The sequence below is a fragment of the Brassica rapa genome, chromosome A08 (assembly GCF_000309985.2).
Source record: "Brassica rapa cultivar Chiifu-401-42 chromosome A08, CAAS_Brap_v3.01, whole genome shotgun sequence".
Taxonomy (NCBI): Eukaryota; Viridiplantae; Streptophyta; class Magnoliopsida; order Brassicales; family Brassicaceae; genus Brassica; species Brassica rapa.
In genome coordinates this window covers 11808923-11830723 of record NC_024802.2, presented here as the reverse complement: position 1 = coordinate 11830723, position 21801 = coordinate 11808923, and the positions used below count along the sequence as shown (strand labels likewise).

The window sequence follows — 21801 nt, the reverse complement described above, 5'->3', positions numbered from 1 at the left end:
GAACAACAAAACATATTACTTATTTTGTTAACATATGCTTTTGAGACTTAGTTACTTAAGAGTATACCGATAAAAATTGTATATAATATTTTACCATTCTAGTATATGTAAATTATGTACAAACTAAAAACTATTTTATTTATTAAATGATAAAACATAAAAATTATAACAAATATTTCAAATCTCTCATTCTTACAATTATAATAGCTAAATAGGGCATCAGGGAGAAACAAATATTAGACGAATGATCAAATCTCTAATTATTCAAACAAACTCAAAAGAAGGTGTTGAAATCTTGTCATGATATTTCATTAAAGGGTTTTTAGGAATAAAAATCAAGACTAAATTATTTAATCTGAATGAAATAATAGATATATAGTGCTTCAAATATTAAAAATCACTTCTGTTTGAAGAAGCGTATTTATGGGATTGTCAAGATCAAATAACATATTTAAAAAAATAATTTGTATACATAAAAGTATATGCATTAGAATAAGCACATAAATCAAAACTAATAACTTTTGTTAATTTACAATCATGTTTTTGATAAATAAATTAAAACATTTTTTTACTTTATATGGTATATAATTAAATTTAGTAATATTGACATAGATATATATATATATATAGTATATTTTAATATAAATATTTATTATTGATACTTCCTGCTCATATGATTGTATTAACATTTGTATATTTGCTGTAACAAAAAATTTAAATCGTTAATTACAAAAATTTAATGTGATATTTTTCAATACAAATTTCAAAATTAAAATACTAAGATCTCAATAAATTTTCACTGCAAATTTTGAAACTAACATATTTATATTTAGTATGTAATTTAATTTAAATGATATATAATATGAATATCTATTAATGAGACTTCATATTCATAAAATTTATGATCATTTGTATCTTACTTAAGCAAATTAAATTAAACCATTGATAACAAAAATTTTAATGTGAGACTCTTACAATTTTTAGTAATCTATAATCGTTTTTAAAAATTCAAAATATAATAAATAAGAAAATCTAATTTTTTTATTATATGCTTAATGTGATTGCTTAATTTATTTAATAATATAAAATTAAACAAAAAAGAAAGATGACCAAAATTGTTATCAAATATGTATTATTTATAATCATTAATTGTCATATATACATATATATATGTTAATCATATTAGGTAATTCCTTAGCTTTTATTTAAGGAAAGAATTGAAAATATTCTTTTGTACACTAATAATCAATTTGATAGTTAGTTTAATAAAAAGTATAATATATATTTATATAGACCAACTTATTTTTTAAGGATAAAAATCAGCCTAGTGATGATACGTGACTACGAAAATATGTTGTAATGCTCCATGATTAATATATAGGGGATTTACATTGTTAGTTGTAGTTTTGCAGATTCATTTACTTTTTTTCTTTGATGTTTATTTATGACTTTTAAATTTTCTTATGTTGAGAAAAAGACATCATATGTTTATAATTGGAAAGTTCTCACAAATACCACATTCATTGTACCATTTTTCATGTTTACACTAACCACTTTTACATTCACTTGTAATGAAGGTAAAATATACTTATACCCCTAGAGTTAACTAATCTAGATTTAGGGTTTAAAGTTGTGGGGTGAGGTATAATTTTTGGAATTTGAAATTTAGTATTTTAACAAATATATAAATAAATATTTTTAAAAATATAAAAAAGGTTTCAAACATAATTTTTGATTTTCAAAAAGAAATTTTGAAAAAAAAATTTATAAAAAAGTTCGAATTTGAAAAAGCATAATTCAATTTTTTTTATTTAATGAAGAATGTATTTTGAAAATGTTCCTTTAGTGGTGGTAAAAATGAAATGTGATGCCATGAAAACGGTAAACATAAAATTCCTCTTTATAATTTTAGAAGCTCAGATAGACAGAAATAAACTATTTTAAGCAGCACACTCTAATTATTCTGTTTTAAAGGAAAATTTTAGCTTGTTAGATAAGATTATGATGCTTGGACATAGAATGAAACATTGACACTATGCTTCAAAAATTTTAATAGGTAATATATATAAGTGATATGACCTCTAAATTATAAAATCACTATTGTTATCAATAATTCTGACAATTATGTACAGTTTCCAAAATATCACAACATCATCATATTTTGTTTGAGAATCTATGATATTTGGAATATATAATCACATATTGTATTATTAATTAATAATAACATAAAATGGTACAAGTACATCTTCCGTGGAGTATGTAGGAAAGTATCTCATCTTTAAAATAAATAAAAAATTAATTAAAAAATAAGAAAGAGAGTGTAATGAAGTTCTCAAATGAGAGTTCACCAGAAATTCATCAGAACTCCTAATGTCATATGTCCATTTATTGTCGGAATTGTATTTATATAGTAATATAAACTTGTTTTTTTTTTTTTTTTGGTAAAAATAATATTAACTTGTTGAGATACTTGTTTTGAGATACCAACCAATAATATGTTGCTCTAACCAATATGCAGATCATGTCCCATGTTTTTTTTTGTTGAACTTTTGATCATGTCCCATGTTCTAGATGAAACACGTCAAACATAAAACCCTGTAGAGTTAAGAAGTTTCAATTGAAGTAAATACAAAGAAATATGATAGAGCTGAATGATACGCTCCAATATGAAAATTGATAATATAAAGATAATAACCCAACAAATAATGATTTGATATTGTGATTGTTATGTGGTATTGCAAAAGTTGAAAATGAAAGGGTTCTTATTTTTGTGGCGTACACTGAGTACCGTAACTAACGTTGCATGCGTTCACGAATTCATTTAAGGATTACGTGTTTTTCTTCGTTTTCCGTTTACTTCTTCTAGGTCGAGAAGGCGAGAGTAACATTTTTTTGTTTGCATTCAAAAAGTTTTTTTATTAGTTTTAGACTTTTAGCCTGTTCTAAAACTATTATTTTGTGTTATACTTATAAATCATTTCAAACCAATGATCTTGAATTTTTCCAAAGGGAATTAAGGTATGTATTCTTTAAATGATTAAGCAATCTGACTCTAGAATATATTTTTTTCTAAAGAAAAACCTGCTCTCTCATTTTTATTTTAAAAAAACTATTTTTTTAATCTAAAAACTGATATGAAGACACTGTCGTGCGAAGAGTTTTAGGGGTCTAAGACAAGTTTTAAAAATAAACGTATTTACAATCGTAATGAAAATAATTTTCTAACATGATATATTATTTTCACCAAATACACAAGTCTAATACTGTAAAAGAATAAGTTTATAACGTAAATATGTTATATTATGTCATATAGAAAAAAATACATGAATTCAAAAAGTGAGTTAATTAATTTTTGTAGAAATGTTTTTTTTAAATAAGTCTAAACCACTAAATTAGAAATTATTTTAAATTTTGAGATCCTACAAACAGTTTTATTAATCGGATGTCTGAGGCGAGTGTTTTTTTCAATACACTATAGGCACGTCTCTGTATGAAGACAAAGGAATAATCAAATGAAAATCTTGAGACTATTGAGGAGAGATTCAGTCTTTCAAGGTGTTCATATTAAATCTGAACTGTATGCGGCATTGGTTTCTTGTCTCTAGATTGTCTTGTTTCTCTCTACAGTTTTGGTGTCTCGATATCTTTTTTTTATGATGTGAGAATTTGCAGATACGATAATGAAATTGAAATTGGAAGAAATGATATTCGTAAATGGGCTCTTATGAACTAACGATGTATTTAGCCTCATGGTTTGGTAGGCTAGCTCAACCCGATCCGGCTCATGCGAACGGGTCAAAAACTGGGAAGCTTCTTTTTATTTTCGCATTAATGTGAAGTGAACTAATGCTGTCCTTACGAAGTTTAATGTCCGAAGTTCGTACATGTCGGGACAGACACCGTCAATGCCGACAAAAACGGATCACTTCCCCATTTATTTCTCTTCTATAATTAGACTCCAATCGTTCTTTATCTCAGATTATAACTCCACAACGTAGAAGAAAGAACTGGAAAGAAGACGACAATGGCGAGCAACGGCGAGAAGAACAAGAAAGTTACGAGTAAATCTCCATCCTTCAGCCTACGAAGCCCAAGCTTGAACGCTCTTCGTCTCCAACGCATCTTCGACCTATTCGATCACAACGGCGACGGTTTCATCACCCTGGAGGAGCTAAGCCAAGCTCTCTCTCGTCTCGGCCTCAACGCTAATCTCTCCGACCTCAAATCCACCGTCGAGTCCTACATCCAGCCTGGAAACACCGGTCTCAACTTCGAAGACTTCTCCTCCCTCCACAAGACGCTTGACGATTGTTTCTTCGCCGGAGACGATGATCTTTCCTCGCCCGCCGCAGCCGATGAATCTGATCTCGCGGAGGCGTTTAAGGTGTTTGATGAGAATGGTGATGGATTCATCTGCGCTAGGGAGTTGCAGGCGGTTTTGAAGAAGCTAGGGTTGCCTGAAGGTGGAGAGATGGAGAGAGTGGAGAGGATGATCATTTCTGTTGACCGGAACAAGGATGGTCGCGTTGACTTTTTTGAATTCAAGAACATGATGCGCACCGTGAAACAAATTTCATGAATAAGTTTCTCTCTTCTCGATTTATTTTCATGCAACAAAATTTTCACAAGATTATTAATTAATTTGTTTTTTTTTGAATTATCTATGTAATATCATGTTTCAGATAGATTTATCTATGTAATGATCTTTAATAAAATGTCCATGTGGATTCTGTTTTCTTATTTAACATCTTTCAAAAAAGAAAAGAATAACTTAAATATGCAAGATCAACAGTTTACGTGCGTTAACTTATGACTTGAAATTTATGTATAATCTGAAATTATCAACTGCTATATTGCTATGAAGTCTATTATGTATGTAAAGAAAAGTCTTACATAATTAACTGTCTGGGATCTAATCGTTAGATGGTTAGGCAGTCGCTACACAAAAGAAACGTGATCATTCTCGATTATTTTTTTTCTTCCAATAGTATTTGATTACTAAACAGAAAAATAAAGATTGTAACAAATGGTTGCTTATAACATTCATTGCAATCGCATCATAACTAAACACCTCATTCATTTATTCCTGAAAGGGAAACAAACTCTTCTATGTATATAGAGTGTGGACATTCGACCAATGACATTGTTTTTTTGGGTCTTTTTTAAGTATAAACATTTATCTCCATGAGTTTCATTCTCATCCAGAACATGAATGAAAATAAAGTTTGTTTTCTAACGACATTCTCATGTTTCAATTGTGAAACTAATGTTCTCGAAAATCCGTCAGAGTTAGATATTAATTATGTCGTATTTTATATTGAAGATTTGTAATGAAACATGTTAATGTAAAAGTTTATTAATTTTGGTTAGCTTTAATAAAACTTTTTTTGCCAGATACACGAATTATACTCTAATATGGTGGAAATCATCCAAAATATTAGAATATATATGTCACTAACTACACCACGTTTTAATACATGCCACATATACGAAGTAACAATAAATATGGTGACAACAAAATCATATTCATGTTTAATTGACTTTAAGCTTAGCTAATGAGATCTTTGTAATATATTAAACTTAACTCCAATCAACTAAATCCGACCCGACCCAACTCCTTAACCCAACCCGTTTTCGATTAAACTTCAATGTTTTGTCCTAATCTAAAACTTTAGGGTTCATTTCAGAATCGATTTAGGGGTAATAGAGATTAGAGTGACCGAGTGAGAGAAAGGGAGGGAGTTGTCTCTAGAGACAGAGTGAGAGTCAATTTTACAGTTTATAAGGAGAAATGAGGTTAACCGAAGAAAGAGGATCAATCGAAGAAAGAGGGTCACAATGAGGTAATCAACAGTGATTCAGTGAACCTTCATGTTTTGCTTGATCTTCCACCCATTTCCATTTCTCTATCAATCTCTCTCCGTTCGAAATCCCCAATTTTTTTTGGCTTCGAACCCTAATTTTTTAATTCAGGGAAAAAGACTTATGTCTGGTCGGGTTTAAAATCTTGGGCCAGGTCGGCTTTGATTAGAAGGGGGTAAATTTTAAAATATTAATTATAGATTGATCCCATTAACTAAGTTTAAAATCAATTAAACTTGATTATGATGTTGTCAGTATATTAATTATTACTTCATATATTTGACATATATTAACATAAATTTGATGTAGTTATTGACATATTCGATATTTTTGGATGGTTTCCACCGTATTAGAATATACTTGGGTGCAGCTAGCAAAAAAAATTCCTTAAAAAAGTTTGGATAAGTTTGATATATTTATTAAAAACTCCTCTAACTTTGAGTTTTTTTCTGAAAAGATCTCTCTACAACAAGACTTAGTCAACATGTAGTAGTTGTGGTTTCATTTTGCATTGCATGATTCTTTCTTTCTTTCTCTTCTTCTTCCACCCGATTCTCCCTACTTTCTCTCTTACGCTCCTCCGTCCTCCTTCTTCTCTCTATCTCTCACTCCCTTCCTTAATAACGTTGGACATCTCGTCTTTTTCAGCCATCATTAATATCAATAATTCTTCTTCTTCCTCTCAATCCGTTTCTCACATATTCTCAGGTACTCTCTCTCTCAATCTCTGTCTCCATTATAACTATCGGATTCTGATCGAAATTGAGTTTAAAACGTTTCAATTATGGGTTTAATTCTGATCCGTAATTTCTGAGATGAGTTTTTTTTTTTTCATTTTACAACGAAACTCTGATCAAACACGATGACTTTTGTCAGAATCTTTGTATGTTTCTGTTCTGTCTTTGACAAACATGCTCTCTGTTCCTCTTTCCTGTTAACATTTAAATTAACATTATAACTAAACTTGTGACATCATAATTAAGTTAATCTTTATTTCCCATAAAATGTATTCAACTTTTGCCTGTCTTTATCTTTGTTTTTTCATTCTTTTCATTCAGGTCCCACTTGCAACAAAATATTATTTTTCTTCCCTCCTATGATCTGTTTATAAACTATTTTCTTTTTTTCTCCAACCAGCAATTTACAGCTGCATGAATTTCATATTTGCTGGCTATTGAGTTTTTTTTGTGGAGGCTTTTTTTTTGTCTCAATACCAAGAACATAACACTTTTGTGTGCTTTTTAAGCTACAGATTCTTCTGAATCTCAAAATGCTAAGTTTCTCTAGAACCAGAAGTCCAGGGAGAAATACAAGCCCTCTTGCAGGAGGTTGGTCTATAATCAAACTATCATTTTTTTTTACAATATGGAAAGAATTTCCGAAAAATGTATAGATAAACAATTTTTTCTTCCATTTTGTAACATTTCAGGGATGGATTATTTGGAACCCAAAAGAAAGAGCAATGTCATGGACAGGCTTATATTGATAGTTTCTCTTACAGCTTTATGCATTACAATGCTCAAGAACGCACCTAGTTTCACTTCACCAACCTCAGTAAGTAACTTCCACAATCCTATTTGCTAGATACATTTCTCCTGAATCTACTTCTTTGAATTGATTGGATATGTAATTTTGTTGTTCTTCACAGTTCTCTCTCAGCCAGGAAGGAGTGACACATGTATTAGTCACCGGTGGCGCTGGATATATCGGATCACATGCTGCACTTAGGCTGCTAAAGGATTCATACCGTGTAACCATTGTGGTATATTTTTTTTTCGTTATTGGCAAGTAGTAAAACTGCAATGCTTGGTTTTGTATAAACCTAATATCTCTGTCTCACAAACAGGACAATCTTTCTCGAGGAAATCTTGGCGCCGTCAAGGTTCTACAGGGATTGTTCCCAGAAGCCGGGAGGCTTCAATTCATTTATGCCGACTTAGGAGATGCCAAAGCTGTAATCCTTCACATTCCTAAGATTCTTTTGTATGAAGTATGGTTTTGTTTTCTAAGTTCTTAACCGAAACATTTCAGGTCGATAAAATCTTCTCAGAGAATGCGTTTGATGCTGTTATGCATTTTGCTGCGGTAGCTTATGTTGGAGAGAGCACTCTAGATCCTCTAAAGTACAACTTCTAGCCATGACTTGTGGTTCTTTGTGTCCTAATCTCATGTTAGGTTACTGAAAGAACATATATCTGTTTTCTTTTTTTGTTTTGTAGGTATTACCACAACATTACATCAAACACATTAGTAGTTCTTGAAGCTGTGGCTAGACATAAAGTGAAGAAGTTTATATATTCAAGCACATGTGCCACTTATGGAGAACCTGATAAAATGCCAATCGTTGAAGTTACTCCACAGGTACTTGAAAACAGTTTCAGAAACACTCTCATGGGCATGGATCATGTCTCATCAGATTTAACAATTATCGGTTTCAGGTCCCGATTAATCCTTATGGAAAAGCTAAGAAGATGGCTGAAGATATGATCCTTGATTTCTCTAAGAACTCTGACATGGCTGTCATGATCCTAAGGTCAGTGTTCCTGATTTGGAGCTGGTTTCATCAACTAACAATGTCTGATCATGATCTTTTTGACTTTCACAGATACTTTAACGTGATCGGTTCAGACCCGGAAGGTAGACTAGGAGAAGCTCCAAAGCCAGAGCTACGTGAACACGGACGCATATCAGGTGCTTGTTTTGATGCAGCTCGTGGTGTGATTCCAGGCCTTCAGGTCAAAGGAACAGACTATAAAACAGGAGATGGAACCTGTGTTCGTGACTACATTGACGTTACTGACCTCGTTGATGCTCACGTGAAGGCTCTTGAGAAGGCTAAGCCAAGAAATGTGGGAATCTACAATGTAGGTACTGGAAAAGGAAGATCAGTGAAGGAGTTTGTGGAAGCATGTAAGAAAGCGACAGGAGTAGATATACAAGTAGATTTTTTGCCTCGACGACCTGGAGATTACGCAGAGGTTTACAGTGATCCAGCAAAGATTCTGAGAGATCTTAATTGGTCTGCTCGTTTCACTAATCTTCAAGAAAGTCTTGAAGTTGCTTGGAAGTGGCAAAAGACTCATCCTCATGGATATGCGTCTTCCTAAAGAAAGACAAAAGAAAGAGTTTAATTTTTTTGGAGAGAATAGCTTATAGAAAGAAATTGATCTGTTTCAGACTTAAAGTTCAATAATTTATATATATTATTACAGTTTATGTAAGAGTTATTCAGTGACTTTATATAAAGAGATACACAGGTTTTAAAAAAGTTTTGCATTAAGTCAATATGTTTTTTAACTCCAAAATAGAGTCAACGATACTTTGTCAATGAATGGTTTTGTTTTGCGTGTCTCGTTGGATGATTAGTAAAAGTAAGTACCAAAAAATCAAAATGCCGACGTTTTTCACTCCTTATCTTTTTCTAGGTGAAGACAAACACGCCAACCCTTTGTTCTTCCATCTTCGAAGCCTTAGCTATATAGAATTCATCCATTTATTCACCTTTGAAACATGGTCATGTGTTGTTCAAAAAAAAAAAAAAAAAAAAAACATGGTCATGTAACCACAACTCTTTTTAGTACGGATACACTTCCAACAACTATCACTGATTGAGAATCAAGCAGCTGCATAATCAAGAACATGTGAGTTAGTTAAAGCATAGAGCTGACCCTCAGAGTAAAATTCATCAAACAAGCTCAATTTTTTTTTTGTTTCAACAAGCTCCAAAACTGAAATAGTAAATATTAAACGTAGGATGCCTGTTTGCACATATATAAATATGGGAGACGTGCTCGAAACTCCGAGAGGCATATATGAGAAAATTCTACAGCACCTACCTGGAGGGGCATCTTCTATCATTAAACTTTACCCAATTTGGCCTCTTCTTTTGCATATACAACAAACTTTTATTTATTCAATTAATGGGCGTCAACTTTCAAGTGACATTTGAAATTTTCAAAGCTGTTAAGCCTCATTGTACTTATGTTTATAAATAGCGTTTTCAGAAAATTGTTGTTTGTAGTTATCGTCACATATGAAAATGGAGAGTAATCACTGGCTTGCTTTATTGGCCCTAATAGCGATCTTTTTCATTTCTAACCTCGGTAATGTCCAGGGTCAAGAAGGTATTTTATGCTTCACGGTTATACAATCTTTTGCACATGTATTCCTTTTCATTGTTTTCTTTGAACGTAATCAAAGCTTTAACTTGTGACACAGAAAAATAGATCTTATATCAAAGCTTTAACTTATATTGAACGTAATCAAAGCTTTAACTTGTCACAAAAAAATAAAAATCAAAGCTTTAACTTATATTGCAAACTTTGTGTGGCTATATATATATTATCTGACTTGACATATTTGCACAAGATCTAGTTTTCATTATTATTTTTTGCATGACTTATACCAGGATTCATCAGCTTAGATTGTGGAATGCCCCATAACGAGTCTAGTTATACTGAAGAGTCTACGGGTTTAGTTTTTTCATCTGATGCTGATTTCATTCGCAGCGGAAAAGGTGGTAGAACCAAAAGTGAGGATCCTGATTCAGGCATCGCAAATACAAAGCCATATAAGTATCTTACGTATTTCCCTGAAGGAACACGAAACTGCTATAATCTGACTGTCATGCAGGGCACACATTATCTTATCAGAGCTGTGTTCGTATATGGAAATTATGATGCCTAAAACAAAAACCAAAATTTGATCTTTATCTTGGCCCTAACTTCTGGACAACTATAAATTTGCAAGATATATTTGGTAATGTCAACCGGATTTATGTGCCAGATGGTACTATAGAGGAGATTATCCACATGCCAAAGTCAAATTCTTTAGATATTTGCCTGGTTAAGACAGGAACAACGACGCCATTCATATCATCCTTGGAGCTACGTCCCCTCATAGATGATTCCTATACTACCAAAACGGGCTCCCTGAAGCTATTCTACCGCTGGTCTTTCAGCAACACTGATTCCATCGTACGGTAAGTCAACTCACCCTATCTTATTAAACAATCTAAAATGGTCATAATTTTTCAACACCCTAATTTTCACTTTTAACATTTCACATCATTTTTTCCTTTTCTTCCATCTAATAATTCAACTATCATATAATTTTTTCCATTTACAATAGTTTTGTTTAATAAAGTTCAAAACTTTAACCCCACTATTTTTATCTCATATTTTTATTCTGTGAACAATATATTAAAAATATATTTCAAGTTTAAAATTTCTTAAACTTAAATAAGTATAAATATTTTAATATTTTAGATTAAAAAAAAACAAATATAAAAATACAAATCACTATTAAACAAATAAAATTCTAAAAGTAATGAAAATGACGTTTTTTCTTCTATATCCAAAAAGAGACTAATTACTATGTATAGGTCATAAAATGATGAATTTTAGGATAATTTATGTTTTGGAAAAAATAGTTCACCACAAAATAGTTAAGCTTTAATAATTTAGAGGAAAAAAATCATACAAATTTTATCATCCGATAGAACATTGCACGTGGATCCTGTTTAAATATATCTTCGTTTCATATTTTTCATGTGTTACCTTTCGACCATTTTAGTTTCATTCAACGTGTTGAAAATATTCAACTCAATGTAATCCACCTATATTATTTTGTAGTTCATTGTATCACTTAACTGTGGAAAAAGTAATTCTTAGAGTTATCATAAATTAGTTATCATATTTTTTTAGAGTTCTCCCTAGGGTCGTGCATGTCATTAATGGGGCTCCATTCATTTTTTTTTTTGAAATTTTCTATTATTAGTAGTGAAAAGAAAATACAAAACAAAGTTATCCAGAAAAGGAAAAAGAAAGAGACAAAAAATACCTAACTCGTCGGTAGGTTAAGTTAAAGTCATTTTATTAGATCGGGAAAGAGGAATTGGTTACAAATCGGAAAGAGTAAACAGAAAAGTAAACCGGTGTTTGGAAAGATAGTCGGAAAAGTACAAGTCAGCGAGTAAAAAAGAAGTAAAAGTCCTAGTTTCTAGCCGCCAAATATGAGTCTCCATGTTCGGTCCCCTTTGTCCGTCTCTTCTGCCTTATATAGATAAGCCATACTTCTCCTTTTCCCTAGGTCGCTTTTTCCTGATGGGCCTAATCTTATATCTCGAACTCCTAAGCCGAGTTTCTGCATCGAGCTTACCGATGCTGACAAAAGCAATCTTAAGCCGATTGTTAGTACTTAGTCGGGAGTCGTCGGTCACAAGCCGATATCCTGAGCTGTCTTGATGGGCCGAACGTCATATTTAGTGGGCCTTGAGGAATGATGGAATCCATCTCCTACAATAGACATTTCTGGTGAGTTCATCGGGGGCTCTGTTCATTATTCATATTTCCAAAAAAAGTTCTGAATAAAATTTAATTATGTGTTACAATTTTGTTTTTGCTATCCTGATTTATTAAGGAGTGGCTACCATCATCCTTCCTTCTTTCTGTGAAAGGAGATGGCATTTCAGAATCATTATTGAGCTTGCTTCTTCTAACGTCGCACCTAGTTGCGACTATTATGAGTTGTTCGATTTTGTTGTGAAGACTCATTTGATACATTCAACTTCGTTTTCAATTCGCTGTTACTTTCTTCGGAAGACCTATCGATTTTACTGTTATTTGTTATTATATTTTTTCTTTCTTTCTTAAGACCTTGTGTACATATAATTTATTTTTATAATGATCGATAAATTTAACATTTCATAAAAAAATGATGTATAATTCTTCTTTTTTGTTTCTATGAGACAAGTTTTAGTTCTAATTAAAGTAAAATATATTGCAAAAAAAAGGAGTTAACATATTTTTTAGTTCCTACAAGCTTTTAAGGTTTTCCAAAATTAATTTCATCGCTTGTGTAAATCATAACAATTGAATGTTTATGCTACCTTTTCAGTAAAGTCATTAATATTTTTTGTCAACACATAATATTTTTACTAAATAATAAAATGAAAATTATTTTTGACATTTTGACACAGTGGTATAAAAATAAATATTTACTAATGAAATGATAATTTATATAAGTAACTAATTATGAAGATATGACTATTTTCAAGTAAATATGGACCTATCAATTCCTACCTTAGCCGGCCGGTAACCTGTATGACTGTATCCTATTCTGAAGTTCCTAGAATTCTTTTATTAGATGTAGCTCGTTAGTTCTTCAGCCTTTGGTTCTTCTATGCGTGCTCTTTTTATTAGGGGTACCTCATCGAGTTCATCAACCTTTGACTTTTCTGTATGTGGAACCGAAGGATGTTAATGTAATTGCTATAAAACTGTCTTGTTTTTGAGAGTTGTATGGTAACATGAGAAAAAGGAGTGTATCGACCTGTTAGGCAGGTTGATGTACCATTGCAGGGCAGATCCGGTTAGAGTTGAGCTAGCCGAAACCCTTGCTCATGATAGCTTTCCAGAATTCTTTCTGGATAGCTATAGTAAGCATATGTTGCTTGTATTGAGCCACATTATTATCCAGGTCACTGGTTCCATCATACATCTGTAAAGGGTGTGTCTGCATAGGGAATAAGGAGCACTTCTTCTAATTGGTGGGACTGACACCCGAAACTCTCGATGAACCGCTTCAAACTTCTTGGAGAATATTTGCTCCAAGTAGGATGTGGCTTCTGATTTCTTTGTTGCGGCTGCTTCATGCATCTCAACATCTGTTTTCGTGTCGGAATCCTCTTTTTCGGGATTACTTGGTTTAAACCAAGAGTATCGGTCTCATTTCTTGGTTCTCCATTTAGTGGTGGAGCCAGTCGAGGAGTGTTGTCCCTCCTAGCTGGAGTTTCTAAAAGTTGCATAGGAGTTTCTTGTGTATTGTGTTAAAAGCTGAGTTTTCCTCATGGATAACTAGATTATCGGCTTCGAACTGTGAAAGCTTTTCTGCGCTTTTCTCCAACAGCTTAAAGTGTTTTTCCATCTTATTTTTCGGGGCTTGGACCTCCAAGGTGAGGATGTGATTATCTGTAGAAATGTTGTTTTTCCGAGATGTGTACATCTCAGTGATTTATCTTCGCATGGCTGCGAGCTGGTATTGTAACTCAATTTTGGCTGGGGTGGCCGAAGTCTGCTCGTTATGCGAACTTTTTGTTATTGTCATGTAGTCTTAGTTATTCCCGTTCTTCAAACACAAAAATGTTAGGTTAAATTTGTGTATGCTTTTTGTGATACTATAAAAACAAGTAGTAAATAGTAAAAAAATAAGAATCAAGGATCAAATATTGTTTTCTACTAATCAAGAGAATTGGAACTACAACATATTGGTTCACAAACTCTAGTTCTAGCCGCCTAACTTTGTAATCGACGCCTTAATCGAAGCCTTGAATAGTTGATCTCTTGTTCTAGAGTTTGAGTTATACTTTTATAGATTATCCTTAGTCTAAATTAGGTTACATACTTTCACATTCTGAAATGCGAAAAGATCTCATTTTAATAGAATTTTCCAATTTATCCGAGGTAGAAAAAAACCTGTCCCGGAAAGTTAGAAATTATCGAGACAGAAAAGAGTTGCCGTCCTTTTCAAAAACATGATTAACGACGACTTGAATTAATGATTGGGCTTATTTGCTAAATAGCCAAAAAAATGAAATTAGATTTTTAGAGAGTAGAGAGAGATTGGAAGAGAAAGTAGGAGAGATAGAGTGTGTTTTTAGTTAGTTAGGGGGTGTATTCAACTGAGAGTTTTAGGTGATTTGTATTAAAATGACAAATCCATTGTTATTCAAACATGAATTTTAAATAATTATTTAAAAGTCATTGTTATTGAACTTATTATTTCGTGGAGTACTCTAAAATCCACTGTTATTGAAAATATTTTAAGTTGTGGAGTTTTAAAGTTTTCAATTGACTTTTGGGATGTTTAGGTGGAGTTTCTTAGTTAAAAAAAATAAAACCCAAATCCCATGGTTTTAGATTATATTCTAGAGTGGTTTAACAAAAATCACTTAAATCTCTGTAAATTATTGATATCATCTAAAACTCCATTAAAAGTCAAATCACCTCAAATGTTATATTGACTGCACCCCCTTTAGTTTTTTTTTGTCTATTAGGTGCAATTTCCCTTAATGATTTCAGACAACTTTTTTGAAATTAATGATTACAGACAACTATAATTAATTTTTTATAATCAATGAAAATATACCAGCCAAAATTAACAAAAAGTAGACCATACATGAAAATTTAAATTGAAAAGCTATCATTAATGACGTTTAACAACTTTTTATCCACTTTAATTATTCTAATCGTCTATCATTTTATTTCTATTTAAAATTTTATATTGTATTCAGATATTTAATCATTCATATATATATATATATATATATTCTATTTTATGATTTAATATTTTGGAATCAAAATTATAAGAAAAACAAATTATGAAAAAATAATTCGTTTTATAATCATATAATATATATCATTTTCAGTTATGTACGAACTTTGATTTATATTATTATTATTTTACCCAACTCACTTTTTTTTTATTGAGAACCAAACCCATTTACCAATAATAAATCGAATGTGTCAGGTATCCTGATGATGTCCATGATCGTCTTTGGCACTCAGACTTCTGGGAGGATGATATGACAGAAATAAACACCACCACCCCTGTAAATACTAAGAATGCCTTCGATCTGCCTCAAGCTATAATTTCAAAGGCTGCCGTAGCAAAAGGTGCAGGTAAGTCATGGAGCAGAGGCTGGTCAATGCAAAACCAGGACGACGTTCACGTGTACCTTCATTTTGCCGAGATCCAAGTCTTGAAGCCCAAGGATACGAGAGAGTTTAGTATTTTGTGGAACGACGCTACAATTAACTATAGCTACAGTCCTCCGGAGTTCATGGCTGACACTGTGCCTATCAGAACCTTAACTAAATGCGATGATTTGTGCTACTTAGAGCTTGTAAGAGGTAAGTCGTCAAGTCTTCCACCATCTATTAGTGCCATGGAGGTTTTCGGGGTACTCCAGCTTCCTCAGTCGGAAACAGATGAAAACGACGGTTTGTTCACTGTGCTCAATTTCTATGTGTATTCAAAGCTTTTTTTTTTTTGTGGTTCACGAGGTTAAACTTTATATACGCAGTCAGTGCATTCAAAAACATTCAAGCGACTTATAGATTACAGAAAACGAACTGGCAAGGAGATCCATGTGTACCTATAAATTACATGTGGACTGGTCTTAACTGCAGCAACGTGGTTCCGTCTGTTCCACCAAGAATCATTTCCATGTAAGATCGTGCGAAACGTACACTCAAGCATTCTTGTTTAAATTAATTAGTGTTTTGTTTTATGTATTTTATTTAGACCGTAAATATGTTCTGTTCTACACACAGAGACTTCTCTTCATATGGATTAAATGGGACCATAGCTAGTGACATACAATATCTTAGCCAGCTACAGAAATTGTAAGTCTCATATCCCATCTAAATTTACTTTTCAACGGGAAGAGTATTTGGTAAAAGACATTGTTTGGTAATATAATAAGAGTCAATTGCACCAAAAACCATAAAGAAGTTGATAATTAAGTAAATGCCTAATACAGTAAAACACGGAGATCTACAGATTACAGTGATTCAATGAGACGTAAATCTATCTTATTAAAACTCAAGTACAAATTAGATTTGTTTAGAAACATCGATATCAATATTTTTTTTAAAAAAAATTGTTTGAAAACATGGATTGCATTTTTAAAAAAAAATTGTTTGGAAAACATGGATTGCAGTTTAAAAAAAAGTTTGTTTGGAAATATGAATTACAGTTAAAAAAATAAATTTCTTTGGAAACATAGATTGCAGTTTTAAAAAAGATTTTTGTTTGGAAACATGGATAGCAGTATATTAAGAAAAAAAGTAATGAACTTATATTCTTAAGAAAAATTGAAAGTTCTTATATTATGAAAAACTATCTATCTGGTACCTATTCGGATTCGGTTCAGGTCAGTTTGGGTTTCGAATTTCCGGGATCAAAGATTTCAGCCCCATTCGAATATTTCTAAATTTCAGTTCAGGGTCGCTTCGGATTTTTGCGGGTTCAGTTCAAGTTCGGATAACCCATTTAAATTACTTTTTTTTTTTGACAACCCCATTTAAATTACTTTTAAAATTTTAAATTCATTATATACTTTAATTTTTCAAAAAAAATAAACAAAATAATATATTAAATATAAATTTGAATAACATATGTCATTTTCTTTTTTTGAACACAAAATAACATATGTCATGATACCTAAACTTAACATATAAATTAGTTTTGTTCAAATATTTGGATAGAGAATCAATATTTATTTTAAATATACCTGGTGTTTTAAGTATACTTTTATTATTTTAGATATTTACTATTGACTATTTGCATATATTTTCAAGTATTTAAACCAGTTTAAAAGTATACGTTTGGGTACTCAAAATACTTTGGTTCGGGTCAATTCAGTTTCGGTTCTCCAAAATTTTCTTTTTGAAAAAAATTGGATATTTAATCAATTTTACTTTTTGGTACTACTTTTTCGGATCGGAATCGGTTCGGTTCTTCAGATTCAGGTATTTTTCCTAGTCCTAATATTATTGATATGAAAAGCAAATATAAACATATTTTTTAAGAAATACACATGCGCGTCTGCGCGGATCAAAGTCTAGTTACCTTTAAAGCTCCTATACAGATCATGATTTGAAAAGAGCTAATTATAATATGGATGATTGATTGAAATATAATCATAATATTTTTACTGTAGAATGTGGTTTGTAGAGTTTTTGATGTAATCCGAATAATTAAATGAAAAAACTAGATTTCTACTATCATATTTTTCTATAACTTTAAAAATAAAGTTATAGTAAATAGAGCTGGTACAATCATTTTTTTTTTGGTGTAATTTCAATTATTAATACGAAGGGTAATTTTGTTATGAATATTATGTGATGTCCACAATAAAAAGTCCTAGATTTACTTGTCTACCAAGATTTATTTGTCCTCCAAATTCTACTTGATCTCTAAACTATTGTATTATATATATATGGTTCATTATCAATGGAATAAGATACACCAATTTCTCTCTTTCTCCTCTTTACTTATAAAACAAATTTTAATATTGTAGATACAAATTAAAGATAAAGAAGATCTTTCCATTTAACCAAATTACTCCAATATCATTTATTTGATGTTGTAGGGACCTGTCAAATAACCATTTGACTGGAAGAATCCCGGAATTTCTTGGCAAAATGAAGTTGTTGACAATCATGTAAGTTTAGCCTTGAAATAAAAAGAAATCATACAATGTGGATGCATATAATAATAATTTTTATATACATTTCACAGAAACTTGAGTGGAAACAATTTTAGCGGCTCAATTCCTCAAACCCTTCGTAACATGCAAAAGAATGGGTTAACCTTGATGTATGCTTCTTTTTCTCCCAAACAATATTTTCTATGGTGTAGTGTTTTAGTAACATCAGTTTTACAAAAAATAATAGACTAGACGGAAACCAAAACCTCTGTTTGGATTCATCTTGTGAAACTGAAGCTGGTGATGGAAATGGCAAAAAGAAATTGCTAGTACCCATTCTTGCAACAGCCGCTTCTGTTGGTTTAATTACAGCTGTGCTTCTTCTCATTATTCTCTTCTACAGGACTAAGAGATCGTCAAAAGGTATAAGCTCCTCGAGTACTATCAAGACTCCGAAACTTAGAATTTACTAATCTAGTATATGACGATTATTTAATTAATTTTTATTTCTCAGATCCACGGTCATCAATTGTGTCGAACAAGAGAAGCTTTACGTATGAAGAGGTCACGGTCATGACAAATAACTTTGAGAGAACTCTTGGCGAAGGAGGGTTTGGAGTTGTGTACCACGGTAACTTAAACGGTAACGAACAAGTAGCTGTTAAAGTGCTCTCTCAGTCCTCAGCTCAAGGCTATAAGCAATTTAAGGCTGAGGTATTTTCACCATAAGTAATCTTATTTAGAGATTTAAGAAAATGTATATATATGATTTACAGGGTTCCAAAAAAAAAGAGTATATATATGATATACGAATGTTTGGGTTATGTGTGGTTCAATAGGTAGACCTTCTTCTGAGAGTACATCACATAAATTTGGTAAGCCTTGTTGGTTATTGTGACGAAGGACAACACTTGGTCCTCATCTATGAGTACATGTCCATATAGTGAACATTGACTGGATTAAATAACATTGACTGGTTTTAATATGACATAATTTATATATATTTGTTAAAGTGCTCTCTCAGTCCTCAGCTCAAGGCTATAAGCAATTTAAGGCTGAGGTATTTTCACCATAAGTAATCTTATTTAGAGATTTAAGAAAATGTATATATATATGATTTACAGGGTTCCAAAAAAAAAGAGTATATATATGATATACGAATGTTTGGGTTATGTGTGGTTCAATAGGTAGACCTTCTTCTGAGAGTACATCACATAAATTTGGTAAGCCTTGTTGGTTATTGTGACGAAGGACAACACTTGGTCCTCATCTATGAGTACATGTCCAACGGAAACTTAAAACAACATCTATCCGGTAACATTGATTACTTCATTTTCACTTTGCGTCATGTTTTAACACGTTTTAACACACACACACACACACACACACACACACACACATCTTAATGACTACAGGAGAATATGCTACTACTCCTTTGAGTTGGGAAAATAGACTAAGAATTGCCGCAGACACAGCACAAGGTTCGTTCTAACTTTTCACTGCATATTGTGTGTGCATGTGTGTGTTTTAATATAATAAACCACTAGGTTAAGACCCGCGCATTACGCGGAATGAATATTATATATAAATTATTTTTAAGTATTATATTTTTTTTTACATATTATAAAATAATAAATACATATTGAATAATTAAAAATTTAGTAACTATTACGTATATAACTAAATTGGTACAAATACTTAAATAATTTTTTTTATCCAGACAAATATTTTTTTCTATTTTATATGTTATAAAATTAAGTTTAAATGATATTAACATAGATATATAGTACATTTTTAATATTTACATCGGTTAAAAAAATATTTTATACTCATATTATTTTTGATCGTTTGTATTTTTCTTATAACAAAATTTTTAAATCAATGATAACAATAAAAAATTTATGGGATGTTTAATAGTTTTAGTAATTTATAATTTTAAAAATATTCAATGCAAAGTTTAAAATCTAAATATTAAGTTGTCAATAATTGTTCAAAATGTTTATCAAAAAATTTCAAATAAAATTCGAAATTAAAATACTTATGTATTTTATATGCTATATAATTTATTTTTAAAAAATATTAATATGCATATATCTGATATTTATTAAATGAGACTTCCTACTTATGTAATTTCGTAATCATTTGTATCTTGTTATAATATAAATTTTAAACCATGGATCACAAAAATTTCAGTGTGAGAATTTTTAACAACTTTAATCATTTATATTCGTTTTTTAAAATTCAAAATATAACATATACGGCAAAATCTAAATTTTTATTATATAGTTAATGTGGTTATTTAATTTATTTTAAAATGAATTAAAATGATAGAGAATAGACTGATTTTTATCAAATCTTTATTATTCAAAATCATTAATTATCATATATACTTTAGCCACATTAGGTAATTCCGTGATTTTTATTTAAGGAAACAATGAAAAACATTTATGATTAATTTATGGTTAGTTTAATAAAAAAACTTATTATATATTTATATGGACCAACATATTTTTCTAAGGATTCTTAGAATGATTGTGGTGATGACATGTGGCTACAAAAATATGTTGTAGTCTTTCTCTTTTAATATATAGGGGATGAGTCGCCGATAGAGACTCATTGCATTTTTTCCATAACATTGGATTTTTTTTTTTGAGATGTTCTCTTCTCTTGTTGCTTTTTAGAGTAATCCTTTTAGAGTTACTGAAAATAGGATTGGAGTACTTACACATCGGATGCAAACCACCAATGATTCATAGAGATATCAAATCTACGAATATACTTCTTGATAAGAATTTTCAAGCTAAACTTGGCGATTTTGGACTTTCAAGATCTTTTCCAGTGGGTAGTGAAACTCATGTGTCAACCAACATTGCTGGATCGCCAGGTTATCTTGACCCTGAGTAAGTGGATTTATAACACAACGTATGAATTTAAATTATGTCTTATTTTTTCCCATCTGGTTATTTTTATATATTTATGTGTAATACAGATATTACAGAACAAACTGGCTGACAGAGAAGAGCGATGTCTTCAGTTTTGGAGTCGTATTACTGGAAATCATTACTAGCCAGCCCGTGATTGACCATACACGTGAAAAGTCTCACATAGGAGAATGGGTTGGATTTAGATTAACTAACGGAGATATCAAAAACATTGTGGATCCAAGTCTCATTGGGGATTATGACTCTAGTTCAGTTTGGAAGGCTCTTGAGCTAGCAATGTCATGCGTTAGTCCATCCTCGTCTGGAAGACCAAACATGTCCCAGGTTGCAAATGAACTAAAAGAGTGTCTCTTATCTGAAAACTCAAGGAAAGAAGGTAAACATGATGTGGACTCCAAAAGTTCTGTTGAACTGAGCACGAGCTTTGGGACTAAACACACTCCTGATGCACGCTAATTAATGCCAAGAGTCCCCCACAGTGTGTGTTTGAATAACAAAAACATCTCTTCCATCCGAAAGGAAAACAATTTCTTTTGATTTTCTTTTTATGTTCCGTGTATCATATTTGGTTTAATCGATCAAATACATTGACAAATACTTGAGAGGGATTTTTTTTTTCACTTTAAAGCTTTTTATAATTTTAAAAGAATGAATGTTATATGTACCTTTTTTAAAGAATATATAGAGTTTGAACTGTAAACTTTTTTTGTTAGCCTTGTAGATTTTTTATTCTGTAGTAAAATAAATATTTTTGGTGTAGGATTTTGGTTATAGATTTTAGAA

At 31.3% G+C, this 21801-nt stretch overlaps 4 protein-coding genes across 6 annotated transcripts; all 4 read left to right on the top strand.

Moving 5' to 3' along the window:
* Window positions 1-3970: 3970 nt before the first annotated feature.
* Window positions 3971-4740, top strand: LOC103834172 (calcium-binding protein CML42). Its single transcript, XM_009110231.3, has one exon. It carries the CDS (start codon window positions 4025-4027, stop codon window positions 4577-4579), a length of 555 nt encoding a protein of 184 aa, XP_009108479.1. The 5' UTR covers window positions 3971-4024; the 3' UTR covers window positions 4580-4740.
* Window positions 4741-4975: 235 nt separating this feature from the next.
* LOC103834170 (probable UDP-arabinose 4-epimerase 3) lies at window positions 4976-11331 on the top strand. 3 transcript variants are annotated; one of them, XM_009110229.3, is made up of 9 exons: window positions 4976-6570; window positions 7115-7190; window positions 7292-7416; window positions 7511-7624; window positions 7709-7816; window positions 7894-7985; window positions 8082-8223; window positions 8301-8395; window positions 8468-11331. In XM_009110229.3, exons 2-9 carry the CDS (start codon window positions 7133-7135, stop codon window positions 8967-8969), a joined length of 1236 nt encoding a protein of 411 aa, XP_009108477.1. In that variant the 5' UTR covers window positions 4976-6570; window positions 7115-7132; the 3' UTR covers window positions 8970-11331. The 3 variants fall into 3 exon arrangements, with proteins under 3 accessions (XP_009108477.1, XP_009108478.1, XP_033132461.1); XM_009110230.3 differs by having other exon boundaries at window positions 7109-7190; XM_033276570.1 differs by having other exon boundaries at window positions 4976-7190.
* A 4062-nt stretch (window positions 11332-15393) lies between these two features.
* Window positions 15394-18601, top strand: LOC103834169 (probable LRR receptor-like serine/threonine-protein kinase At4g20450). Its single transcript, XM_033276571.1, has 6 exons — window positions 15394-15863; window positions 15947-16091; window positions 16197-16268; window positions 18020-18091; window positions 18169-18246; window positions 18324-18601. The coding sequence occupies exons 1-6, from the start codon at window positions 15446-15448 to the stop codon at window positions 18547-18549; spliced, it is 1011 nt and encodes a 336-aa protein (XP_033132462.1). The 5' UTR covers window positions 15394-15445; the 3' UTR covers window positions 18550-18601.
* Window positions 18602-18649: 48 nt separating this feature from the next.
* On the top strand, window positions 18650-21717 carry LOC117127163 (probable LRR receptor-like serine/threonine-protein kinase At4g20450). Its single transcript, XM_033276574.1, has 5 exons — window positions 18650-18742; window positions 19264-19390; window positions 19492-19557; window positions 20787-20976; window positions 21066-21717. The coding sequence occupies exons 1-5, from the start codon at window positions 18650-18652 to the stop codon at window positions 21472-21474; spliced, it is 885 nt and encodes a 294-aa protein (XP_033132465.1). The 3' UTR covers window positions 21475-21717.
* Window positions 21718-21801: the final 84 nt, after the last annotated feature.

Bases quoted from the DNA above. Each gene is read 5' to 3' on its own strand.
- LOC103834172 (XM_009110231.3), top strand. From the start codon at position 4,025: ATGGCGAGCAACGGCGAGAAGAACAAGAAAGTTACGAGTAAATCTCCA.
- LOC103834170 (XM_009110229.3), top strand. From the start codon at position 7,133: ATGCTAAGTTTCTCTAGAACCAGAAGTCCAGGGAGAAATACAAGCCCT. The intron at 7,191-7,291 runs GTTGGTCTATAA...GTAACATTTCAG, and splicing joins TACAAGCCCTCTTGCAGGAG to GGATGGATTATTTGGAACCC. The intron at 7,817-7,893 runs GTAATCCTTCAC...GAAACATTTCAG, and splicing joins ACTTAGGAGATGCCAAAGCT to GTCGATAAAATCTTCTCAGA.
- LOC103834169 (XM_033276571.1), top strand. From the start codon at position 15,446: ATGACAGAAATAAACACCACCACCCCTGTAAATACTAAGAATGCCTTC. The intron at 15,864-15,946 runs GTTTGTTCACTG...TTATATACGCAG, and splicing joins GGAAACAGATGAAAACGACG to TCAGTGCATTCAAAAACATT. The intron at 16,269-18,019 runs GTAAGTCTCATA...TTGATGTTGTAG, and splicing joins CTTAGCCAGCTACAGAAATT to GGACCTGTCAAATAACCATT.
- LOC117127163 (XM_033276574.1), top strand. From the start codon at position 18,650: ATGACAAATAACTTTGAGAGAACTCTTGGCGAAGGAGGGTTTGGAGTT. The intron at 18,743-19,263 runs GTGCTCTCTCAG...GTGGTTCAATAG, and splicing joins ACGAACAAGTAGCTGTTAAA to GTAGACCTTCTTCTGAGAGT. The intron at 19,391-19,491 runs GTAACATTGATT...TAATGACTACAG, and splicing joins CTTAAAACAACATCTATCCG to GAGAATATGCTACTACTCCT.